General features: G+C 44.6%; 1 protein-coding gene across 1 annotated transcript in view; it reads right to left on the reverse strand.

Moving 5' to 3' along the window:
* The window catches only part of NAA50 (N-alpha-acetyltransferase 50, NatE catalytic subunit), a 35,864-nt gene extending 24,109 nt beyond the window's left edge, over positions 1–11,755 (reverse strand). Inside the window, exon 1 of the mRNA XM_082246810.1 lies at positions 11,712–11,755. Within this exon, the coding sequence (XP_082102936.1) occupies positions 11,712–11,740 (29 nt within the window). The 5' untranslated portion in view covers positions 11,741–11,755. The remainder of the gene's footprint in view (positions 1–11,711) is intronic.
* Between the last annotated feature and the right edge of the window lie 1,107 nt (positions 11,756–12,862).

Below are 12,862 nucleotides of genomic sequence, written 5' to 3' on the forward strand. Positions count from 1 at the left end.
TGAAGCGTAAAACCATCTGGGCCGGGAGCTTTCTTTAACTTCATAGTGTTGATGGCCTGTTGAATCTCTGTCAGGGATATTGGCTCCTCTAATTGTTCTCTTATCTCAGTGTGGAGGGTTGGTATATGCGATTCTACAAGATAATCTTCCATCTCTGAGATAGAGGCCGGAACATCTGTCAAAGAGTATAGCGACGCATAGAATCGACCGAATTCACTCACTATTTCTTTGGGTGGGGTCAGTTTCTGTCCCTGTGATGAAATAATATTAGGAACATATGTTGTTAATTTTGGGTCTTTTACCGAGCGCGCCAGTAGCTCCCCACATTTATCCCCGAGTTCATATCCCCGGCCTCTGCTCCTCTGTAGTGCCGCTTTGGCCCTAAACAGGAGCAGATCAGCTAATTGCTGCCGTACTTGTATAAGTTCAGCCTCTAAAGTTGATGTTGTAGAATGTTTGTATTGAGCTTCCAAATGTCTAAGTTTATCTAGAAGCTGTGTTGATTGTTTCTCACGTTCTTTTTTGAGTCTAGATCCGTGTTTAATGAAAAGCCCTCTAAGAACCGATTTATGAGCCTCCCACAGATTCCTTATTTCACAATCCTCCAGATCATTCATATTAAAGTATTCTTGAAGGCCCGACGAAATATCCGTCAGGACCTCAGGAATCTGTAAGAGGCTCTCATTCAGTCTCCAAAAACCTTGACGAGAGGCGGTATACTCCGATACAGCATAAGTGAGAAGCACTGGTGCGTGGTCCGACCATATTATATCCCCAATTGTTGCCGTTTTAACCGCATGAAACTGACCGTGTGGGATTAAAAAATAATCAATCCTTGAATAGGACTTATGGGGTGCTGAAAAAAATGTATAATCCCGGTCTGCAGGGTGTAGTACTCGCCACACATCTATCCATTGGGCATTATAAAACGTTTGTGCAATATTTTTATTTGCGGATGGTAGTATAGCCGAGTTACCCGTGGATGTGTCTATTCGGGGAAGTAGTGGTACATTAAAGTCTCCGCCTAGAATAAGCTGTCCTTCCCTAAACTCCAGGAGTAGTTTAGACACTCGCTTAAAGAACCCTGCCTGTCCTTCATTTGGTGCATACAATGTTGCAAATGTAATTAATGTGTCTGCTACTTTCCCCTTAATAAAAAGGTATCGTCCTTCTGTATCTGCCATAATCTCATTCAATGTCCAAGGTATTTTAGATGCTAGCAGTATAGATACTCCCTTGGTTTTAGCGTCAGTGTTCATAGAGTGATAAACTGTATTGTAAAGTCTATTCGTACATTTAGGGGCTTTATCTCCTTTAAAATGCGTTTCTTGAATAAAGGCAACATCTACCCTCAATCGCTTAAGATCATTAAGTAACATCCTCCTCTTTTCCGGTATATTAAGACCCCTGGTATTTAAAGAGAAGATGGTAAGGTCCCCCATCGTCAAAATGGGGAGAGGAGGAGAAAGTTTTAAATAAAAAAAAAAAAAAAACCCCAAAACCCCAGACAAACCCTCTCAAAGAAGAAAGGGTGGCGTTACCCCTTTCCTCCCTAGAGCCTATCGCTCTTCCACTAATAAGGGAATTCCCATGTACACTATGTGACTAAAAAGTCACCCCTCAATGTACTGACCTAATTGGGAGAGTGGTATAAATCATGCAAGGAAGCAGAAGTATATATAGAAAAAAGAAAAAAGAAAAATCACTGCTCTCCCAGTTCCCCCCCCAGCCCCACCGACAAGGATCATGACCTTATTATTCTAAAAGGGAAAAAAAAAAAAAAAAAAAAGGGGGGGGGGGGGAGTGGAAGACAAGGGGGAGGAGGAGAGATAAGAAGGCCCCTAACAGGGAAGAGGATAAAAAGTAGGAGAGAAGAAAAAAAAAAAAAGAGAAAAAAAAATTCTCTCTCCTTCTCCCTTCCCCCCCTTCCCTCCCCCTCCCTTAATTCCTGTAGGAGCCTGTAGGATCAGTATAATACCCACTAATCCAGCTCACTCATTATTATTTACATAGAACATTATTAGTAATTAGTTATTGGTTGTTCATGGTCGATCCACCAAGGTTCATAACTCACCGGCGTTCAGCATCACCCATCCAGGGTCGTTCACTGCCAGGGGAGACAAGGGTCAATAGGGTACTTCGACCCTTGTGAACTTGTTCGTGAAAAAAAAAAAAAAAAAGGGGGGGGAATAAAACCCCTGATGAGAGGCCTTATATATAGGCCTCAAGGTAAGAAAGAGAAAGAGAGAAAAAAAAAAAAAAAAGGAAAAAAACCCACATCATATTATTATTGTGAAAAAGACCAAAAAAGAAAAGGGGGGTGAAAAAGTGAACCCTTATCATCCCCGTGAGTGATTCCGCCCGTCAAATACTCTTCAATACTCGTACTAAAAATATCTTGCGACGTCCCCTTGGTGTATCTGGCCACTAAACACCACTCCTTGCTTCCAACATTTATTTTGCATGTCAGGAGTGAGAAAAAGAAGAGAAAAAAAAAAAAAAAAAAAAAATAAAAGAAAAAATAAAGGCAAAAGAAAAACGCAGAAGCCTGTCCTTAAGTCTTCTAGGGAGCATAGTTCTGTATCCCTAGGTCTCCTCGTTCCTGCTCGGGCCATATCCTCTCCCTCTCTCCTCAATTCATCAAATATCATTATATCCTCTGTTATCAATAATCTAGCATTATATCAACCTGTTATCTTGAAGAAGGGGTGAGCAATACTATATATTCTCTATTATCCACTGATCATGGGGTGCTACCCCTTAATATGTCTAGGTATAGCTCTGCATGCGCGTCCATCGTTTAGTATATCGGAAAAAAAAAAAAAAAGGGCAAGCATCCCAGAAACCAAGTAGGAAGGAGGGAAAAAGGTACCCCCTATTCCATGTCTAAACCAAAGTGGGAGGCCTCTTACCAAGAAGAGGAACTTCACAAAAACACTAAAAGAAAACCCACACCTCCCCCATTTCAGTGATTACGAGAGCTATATTAAGCTCAAACAAAGTGTCCCCAACAAGTGAAAGGGGAAAAAAAAAAAAAAAAAAAAAAAAGGGGGAAAAGAAAAAATTCACCTTACTATTGCGATGGAAGGAACATGCAGACCCATACCTCTCTCCATTAAACATACATCATCACTCCCTCTATTTAAATTCCCTTGTAGCCCCATTCCCCTCACCCCTCTCCCCTCCGTCACTTTTACCCCACCTCATAACAATAGAAAAGTATATATCTAAAGATGCCGACATAAGGAGGGGTCGGAGTGATACCCTCCAGTCTCGTTCAGTTTCACCAAAAGGGGAAAAAAAAAAAAAAAAAAAAAAAGGAAAATAAGGGGGAAAAGGTATCGTCCCATAATACTGTATCCCCCTAGACACCTCCAAAAGACGACAAAGAAGGGTAAGAAGGGACTAAAGAGCAGAGACTCAATTCCTTCCTTCTTTTCTCTTTAAGGGCACACGGTCCTCTCCCCCCATCCCCCTAAGAGTCTCAGGCAAATGTCTTTATTCTTGGTATGTCTATTGCTTCTTTCCAGGAGGTATCATATCTCTGCTCCTACTTGTATTGGGAGAAAAGGTTAACCAGTTCGGTACTTGTATAGGCTCTATTCCCATAAATGTGAAAAGGCTTGAGAGGTCACTTAACACGCGTAAGGTAAAAGAGCTTTGTGCATTGCGGAAAGTGACAGACAATGGGAAACCCCATCTATACTTCAGTCCCAGTTGTCTGGCTTTATCTAGTATGGGTCGGAGAATGGCTCGTCTTTGCAGTGTGGCCTTAGACAAATCTGGAAGTATTTTAATGGGTACCCCCTTTAAATCCACTGAGCCCTTTTCCCAGGCCATACGCACAATTAGTTCCTTGTCCACATAATGATGAATCCTACATACAACGTCTCGAGGTCTATCTGGATCGGCAGCTCGGGGCCCTAGGGCACGATGGACCCTATCAAGTTGTAATCTAGTAGGATACATTTCCCCAAGGGTCTTTTGAAAAATGTCTTTTACAACCACCTCTAAATTTTCCGTGTCTATAGCCTCTGGAATACCTCTTAGCCTTAAGTTATTACGTCGGCTTCTATCCTCCAACTCCTCCATACGCAATTGTAGGGATATTTCTGCCTCTAAGTGTAGTTTGGAATGGGACTCCGAAGCTCTTACCCGCCCTTCCAGGGTAGCTATGGCACTCTCATTCACCGCCACTCTCTGCGCCGTCTCCTGGATCTCTCCTCTCACCTCATTAACGGCTGCTTGATGTTTTTCCTCCAGCCGGGTAACCATTGCAGCGATGTCCGCTTTAGTAGGCAGTGCCTGCAGCAGTGCTCTTAGCTCCGCATCAACCCTCAGTGCCAGCACTCCCTCTTCACCTCCATGTACACCCGGGGTATCGGCGTCTACCCCCGAGGTCTCCGGCATGGTGGGATGTACTAGACCTGTGCTCTCATCCCTCGGTGCGCTCTCGCTGGCTGTATCCATCGCTATAGCGTGCTGGCCACGAGGCGCGGCCATCTTGGACCCTGAGGGGGTTGTAACCGGGAAAAACTGCAGGATCTCGCCTTCAAGTTTAGGTACGCTGTTTTTCTTAACTGATCCCTTGGTTCTCCTTTTCTTTGTCAGAGTCATCTCTCCCTTGTTAGCTCCGTGTATGTCGGCGGGGCGGGGGAGATCCCGGGAGTTCAGCTAGCGTGCAGCTCTACTCCGCCATGTCAAGACCACGCCCCCCACATATTATATTATATATATATATATATATATATATATATATATATATATATATATATATATATATATATATATATATATATATATATATATATATATATATATATATATACACATACATACACACACACACACACATATTATATATATATATATATATATATATATATATATATATATATATATATATATATATATATATATACACACACACACACACACTGTACACACATATACATACACACACACATTATATATACATACATACACAGAATTAGCAGCGGGTCTGCACTGTAGCAGTAAAGTTGCAGTGCACGGTTGGGAAGTGGATAACAGTGGGTGGATGATGTCAGGATTTCCACCAAATATAAGAAAAGATCTGTGGATGATCCTAAACCCAGCACTCCCCATTCACTATATCTGGTCTCCCACAGTATACCAAACATGGAAATGAAATTATTTTAGTAAATACACACTGCTGAATACCTTTTCTCATCAGCGGTATATAGCAGTTTTGTGACTTCTATCAGTGTCTGGTTAAAGCTTGTAGAAGGAGGAGTTTTCATTCTGCTCTGACTGTCCTATGAGGCTGCAGGGCACCTGACCCCCTCTTGTCTGGACAGTGCTGATTGGATCTGTGCTGATTACCGTACATGTACTCTCCCAAGAAAAAAAAAAAAAAAAAAACTCTAGCAATACACAAACGGAGCATGTGCAGAGTGCCCCAAAGGCGTCTCTCTGTCTTTCTCCATTCACACTGGTACGACTTGTCAGGCGACTTGGTCAGCCTGACAAGTCACGCACAGTCGCGTCCCATAGTGTAGTACAGGACCGGTTCTAATAGGAACGACAAAAAGGTGTCTACTACTTCAGGGCGACCTGGAGCGACTTGCATAGACATTCATTTCATGAAGTCCGTGCAAGTCGTGCTGTACACGACTTCACAGGTCGCCCGGAAGTCGGATCCGACATAGTGTGAACGGAGGGTACCTCCATCTCTACCTCCATCTCTACCTCCATCTCTACCTCCATCTCTACCTCCATCTCTACCTCCATCTCTACCTCCATCTCTACCTCCATCTCTACCTCCATCTCTACCTCCATCCATACACACACACTTTCTTTTTTTAGCTAAGACTCTGGAGAATAAAACGGCGGTCTCTGCAATATTTTTTACCAAGCGGTATTTGGGCAGCGGTCTTTCAAACGCAATTTTTGGGGGGAAAAAAATAAATTTCACTGCATTTAAAAAAACAAACAAAAAAAACAAACAGTAAAGTTAAACCAATTTGTTTCTATAATGTGAAAGATAATGTTATGCCGAGTAAATAGATATCCAACATGTCATGCTTCAAAAACTGCGCACGCTCATGGAATGGCGACAAACATTGGTGCTTACAAATCCCCATAGGCGACCCTTTAAAAAAAATGTCTACAGGTTACCAGTTTGGAGTTACAGAGGAGGTCTGGGGCTAGAATTATTTCTCTCGCTCTAACGATCACGGCGATACCTCACATGTGGTTTGAACATCGTTTACATATGTAGGGGGCAACTTGCGCATGCGTTCGCTTCTGCGCGCTAGCTCGGAGGGACGGGTGCTTTACATTTTTTTTTCCTTATTTTACCTTTTATTTTTACACTGTGCCTTTGAGCCCCTGTTCACACTGGGGCGACCTGTGAGGCGACCTGGTCCCCTCACAGGTCACCTTCCATAGAGAAGCTGCGGACCCGTTCTAATAGGAGCGACACAAGTCGCTCCGACTTAGAAAAAGGGTCCGGAGCTTCTTTGGGGCGACCCGGAGCGACCTGCATAGACTTCAATGTTATGAAGTCCGTGCCGGCCGCTCCGAGGTCACGGGGCGAGCAGCGCGCCGCGACCTGTGAGGTCACCCGGCAAAGTCGGGTCGCTGCAATGTGAACGGGGCCTAAAGAAAAATGTTTTATTCCTATTACAAGGAATGTAAAAACATCAAATGTAATAGAAATAAGCATGACAGGTCCTCTTTAGGCTCCGTTCACATGTAGGCGTTTTGGGGGCGTTTTTGGGGAGTTTTTCTGCTCTAGGATCAGCTCTCAAAACGCCCAACAAGACAAATCCTATTCATTTCAATGGCCCCTGTTCACATCTGAGCGTTTAGACGCTATGAGCAAAACGCCCAACGCTCAAAAAAGTACATTAGCTTCTTTGTGGGCAGATTACAGGCGTTTTCCATTGGTCTCTATTCAATCTAAAAATGCCTGCACAAAAAACGCCTGTAAATCGCGGGAAAAAAACGCTACGCTCAGGTGTGAATGTAGCCTTAATGTGAGATCTGGGGGGGTCAAAAAACCCTCAGATCTCATTTACACTAAAAAGTAAAAAAAAAAATAAAATGTCTACCTTCTTCACCGCTGAACCCTCAGGGAAACCAACTGAGGAGACTCCTGCAGAGACAACAGGCTTCAGGCACAGAGGGTTCCTTCTCTGCTAAGGTACCGACTGCCTGGACCTTTCTTGGCGACCTGTAAGATCCTTCTGGAAGGAGACAGATAGGGAGGAACCTTTCACAGGCCGTCCGTACCTGACTTACAGGGGTACCATCCGACATACACTGCCTTCAGGTAAGATAAAACAACGAATGTTCTGGTGTAGGTTGGAAACACAACAGAACTGAAGCACAAGGTGTGGGTGGGACCTTTTTAGAAGCTGCAAATTGGTTGCGTTTTCGGTAGGGTGGAGCCCCAATCTCTCACTCCTGGAAGGATGAAGGAGAAAAAAGGATTTTTTCCATCATAAAAAAAAAAGGGCCCCTTAATGCCGTTGGGCGAAAGCGACGTAGGACATTGTTCCGGTCCTCCAAGGCCATAGAGTGCAGTGGGGGCCAGCTTGCCCTCTCTCTAATTCCTGCCTAGGAGGGGAAGGACCGGATTGTTTTACCCGCTACTGAAGGCTACGGTAAGCGGGGAAAGTTGACCGAGAAGCAGCGGGGGGCTCACATCTCCCGCTGCCCATTAAAGTGATCCCATGGTTAATCAGCCACTGGGACCACTTTTATGAGAAAGAGGACCGCCCAGTAAAAAAAATACCGGCGTTTTTTGCAGCTATCTGCGGTCATAACCAAGTAATTTAATGTCAAAGTAGCGACGTATGACTGCGGCGGGCGGTTCGGAAGTGGTTAAAGCAGATTTATTTGATTTTTATCAAATTTATTTTAATAAAATGCTTTTGGAATAAAAATCTATCTAAAGATAGTTTTCTATTTAACATACATTAAAAGAGAAGTATGGGGCTTCCTTTTTTCCTCTGTGGATATTTACCTAGGTGGATGCTGCATCTGTCCCCCAGCGCCTCTACACTGAGAACTGAGCGATCAAACGCCGCCCATCGCTCAGTTCTGACAGCTCCCCGACTGTCAGTCAGCAGCTCTCTGCTCTGCCGCCTCCTCGCTCATTGGAGAGCTGAGCTGTGGAGGGCGGGGAACGGTGTTGTAAAATTTTGTCGGACCCGTGAAAATTCCGGACCTCGTCACTTCCGGTTACGCTACGTCATAACCCAGCTGGTGCGAGCCCCGGTGCGCATGCGCACAAGACAGTTTTCAAGGTCCGATGAAATTCTACTACTTAGCGAGCAGCTGACTCAGAAGAAGAGGAGGGGCTGAGGTGGGACGGCGTCATCGAGTTCTTACAAGGGGCGGGGAGGATTAGGAGACCTGAGAGGAGGCGGTAGGGATGTGCGGCCGTGTAATGAAAACTGTCTTGTGCGCATGTGCACCGTCCACCTCAGCCCCTCCTCTTCTGAGTCAGCTGTTCGCTAAGTAGTAGAATTTCATCGGATCTTGAAAACTGTGTTGTGCGCATGCACACCGGGGCTCTCACCAGCTGGTTGTGACGTAGCTTCACCGGAAGTGACGAGGGTCCGGAATTTTCACGGATCCGACTAAATTTTAGAACACCGGCTCAGGATCTCAGGAGTTCGCCGAGAGGCTTCACCGGGTGTCAGTCCAGGCATCTAGAGGATCCTGACTCTGTGGTCGTGATGACGATATGCCTGAACCGACATCGGTGACGTCAGCAAAGAGCGGACTGCTCTCTGCTGAAAACGGGTCACAGGAATGCAGAACGGACTACACTCCTGTGATCCATAGATGCATCTCCTTTAATAATTTAGTTTATTCAGCATGAAATGGAGCTTAGTTATGTAGCATGAGGCTGTATATTCTGCAATATTTACATTTTTGGTAAACTCATTCAATGAATCCAAGCTCTACAAGCGGAGATTAACATGCACTGCATTGACGCATTCACACAATATCACAGTAACCATGAGATAAAAACAAAGTTTAGGAATATTCTTTTATCCCATTGTTTTGCAAATTTGGTCACATTAACTAAGTGAGGGAGAGAAACTGAGGAATGAGGAGAAAATGGAAAACTAGTATGTACCGTGTGAAAAGGTGTACAGGCGGTCCCCGGGTTACAAACAAGATAAGGTATGTAGGTTTGTTCAAGTGCAATTTTTTTGTAAGTCGGAACAGGTACATTTTAAGTGTAGCCTCAGCCAAAATAATCATTTTTTGGATAGCATAAGGAAGGGGTAAAACTGCCTGTGCCCCTGTTCAGAAGATTTCACCTCACTTTCTGTCACTATGACAATTGGATTTTGAAAATTTTGGGATGTTGTGGAAACAAGGATTGGTGATAAAGGTTCAGTGGAGACACCTTTTTCTCCATGAGAACTCTTCCAGGAGTGAATTTCCCTTCCTAGGGGGAAGATTTCTCCTCACTTCCTGTTGTCTCCCTCTGTTTTTTGTAAATAGGAGTCATTTATAAGTCCGATGCTTGTAACCCCGGGGACCGCCTGTATTTGGCTTTTGAAGAATAAATTGCCTTAAGGCTCCGACTTCGGGGGCGACCTGTGAAGTCGCGTGCAGCGCGACTTGCACGGACTTCATAAAATGAATGTCTATGCAAGTCGCTTCGAGGTCGCCCCGAAGTAGTACAGGACCCTTTTTCTAAGTCAGAGCGACTTGTGTCGCTCCTATTAGAACGGCTCCTGTACCGCACAATGGGAGCATGACTGACCGCGACTTGTCAGGCTGACAATTCGCGGTCCAAGTCGGACTAGTGTGAATGCGGTCTTAAAGTGTTTGTTACCCCAACACTTCATATCCCTGATATGTGTCTACTGTACCATGTACTTCTATGAGAAAAGTGTCCTTTTCTCTTTGGATTACTTTATGTGAAATCCCGGGTGGTCCTCTGCTTTCCTATCAAAAACTGACCACACTAAGCAGAACACACTGTGGTCAGTTCTCAAGCTATGCTTAGAACTCCGTGTGCTCTCCAATGCTCAGACTTGTCCTGACACCACCCCTCCCCCCCTTTTCCCGCTGCACAGCCAATCACTGAGAAGCTCAGTGTGCTGCTGCTGCTTCTCCTGCCCCCAGCTCTATTGCAGCTGAGAACAGAGGGAATGTGATCACTTCTAAATAATCGAAAAAAGGTTATTTTTTTTTTCATATCTATACAAAAATGTTTTGCCTTTCATTTCTATTTTAAACTTTTTTTTTTACAAGGTGATAGTTTACATTCTATGCATTCTTCATACCTTCTGTGCTGCGGTTCCCCTTTTTCTTATGCGAGCCCAGCGGCTTCACCTGCTGTCTCTGTCCTTGCTGGATAGATTGATAGCAGAAACCATTGGCTCTAGCTACGAGTCAATCAAATCCAGTGACACGGGAGCGGGGGTTAAGTCCTGCTGTGTTAATGGACCCAGCAGTGGGACTCGGGAGTGCCACATTATATTATAATATATATATATATATATATATACATACATATATATATATATATATATATATATATACATATATATATATATATATATACACATACATATATATATATATATATACACATACATACACACACACACACACACACACACACACACACACACACACACACACACAATATATATATATATATATATATATATATATATATATATCTTTTTTTTTTTTTAATCTAACCATCTTTATTCTTTATTCTTCACAATCTGAAAGCGTGGGAGTCATATTTTTATTATTTCTCCGTGGGAGCTGCCGACGAAATGGGAGGAGCCAGGAGTACCAACAGGGCACCCCAGAAGAGAAGAATCAGGGATGCTCTGTGCAAAATCCTTGCATAGAGCAGGTAAGTAGAACATGTTTGTAAGTCTCCATTCACACTATCGCGACTTGTCAGCCTGACAAGTCGCGGTCCATGCGGTGCTACAGGACCCGTTCTAATAGGAGCGACACAAGTCGCTCCGACTTAGAAAAAGGGTCCTGTACTACTTCGGGGCGACCTCGGATCGACTTGCATAGACTTCAATTATATGAAGTCCGTGCAAGTAGCGGTGAAGTCGCGGTGCACGGGACTTCACAGGTCACCCCCGAAGTCGTGCCGCTTCAGTGTGAATGCGGTCTAAAGGTTCGAATTAAAAAATAAACTATAAAAAAAATAAAAAAAAAATCAATTTAACGTTGCGTGTCCTACGTGTGTGGATGTTGCTGCGTTATGTAAAACTATTAGTTTCGTTTTTTTACATTTTAGACTGGTGTGCCTCGAGATTCTGCAGAATTTTAAAGGGTGCCTTGACTGAAAAGAGGTTGGGAAATATTGTTCTAGGGGACAGAAATGACACCGAGAGCTGATCATGTGGTCTCGGCATCATGGTGACCGCGAGCAAACTGCTGCCCTTGTGCCAAGCACAACGCCGGTCTTCAGGCACCGATGAGGGAGAAAACAAATTCCAGAGGCTAGCCAGCAGGAAAGGCCATAGTGCACCGGCAATCTAAAGTCTTGTATGTGCTACATACATCATCAGTCTAGTCTGTATGGAGGTTTTAGGTGACAAAAAAACAGGCGGCAGATCGAAGACGGAGGAGCTATACGAGACGCTGACTCCGGTGTTCCAGCTTTGTGAGATGCTACGTTTTTTTCGAGCCTGTGAAAAGCATTTCAAACTTACCAGAATTCAGAGATGGTTGCATTGCTCATAGCTATAAATAGCTCCTGACCGTCCTCAGAAGGAATGTGTTGCCCTGAAAACGGATCCCACTGCAGATCACTCCACCAAGCCCAAAAATATACTTCGACCTATCGACTGTTAAATTTAGTCTGAACGGGGACCGTCCTCTGATCCGCACGGACTGAAGGGCTGTGCCTGGTGCAAGGACCTACACGGTGTGTCTATAGGCATGATGTGGTAATTCCCCATCTGTTCCCAAACAACGAAACGAAGATTTTCTCTGCAGCTTATAAACAGACACCATTATTATTAGCCGCTGTCCAAACTGTTAGGGTGCAAAGTTTGTCTTTGCATGTCCAGCCTTGCTCAGGTGATCCAGTGGGGACCCGATTATATCTTTTGGATGACCATAACAGGAATAGGACTGATCGTCTTACAGTCTCTTGAAAGATCCTTTTTCTCACTTGTCATGGTGTTATGAGGTAGTGATAGACCGATTATCGGCAAAGCCGATATAGCGAGGGCCGATATGCACTTTCCCTGATATATCGGAATCAGCCACCAAGGTGGCCGGATATTGCCGATATTTCGGAAAGTTCTTGTACCGGAGTGATTCCTGCAGCTAGAGGCATCACCCCGGTACCGGCTTCCATAGCTGACGGTCGGCTGTCTTGTAATGACAACCAATGCGGCTGAGAGGCCACTCGGCTGTCATTACAAGGAGCGGGAGGGGACGTCCCCCCCTCCCTTCGCCTTCCGCGGCTCGCCCAGGTCTCCCGTCCCACCGGGAGACCCGGGGTAACCAGCCTGCACGGCCGCCGTAGACCCAATCAAAGCCGCATCCGGCTCTGATTGGGTCTCCATGTAAAAACCCGAAAGTGATGTCATGACATCACTTCTGTGTACTCTGTACCAGATTCAAAAAAAATGACAGCATTCAAAACAGCCAAAATTGGCGTTTTGAATGCTTTTACGTGCAGAGGAGGGGTTTGGGGTCTTTTATGGCACTTTTCCACTGCAAGTACCGGCTCGGCTCTACTCAGCCCTGCTTGGCCCGGTTTGCTTTTCCACTGCTGGTACCGCATGGTACGGTGTTGGAACGGTTCGGTATGGTAAGGTATGGATTGCTTTTCCTCTAAATTAGTACTAAA

The sequence above is a fragment of the Pelophylax lessonae genome (genome assembly GCF_965119305.1).
Source record: "Pelophylax lessonae genome assembly, chromosome: 2".
In the NCBI taxonomy this organism is placed as follows: domain Eukaryota; kingdom Metazoa; phylum Chordata; class Amphibia; order Anura; family Ranidae; genus Pelophylax; species Pelophylax lessonae.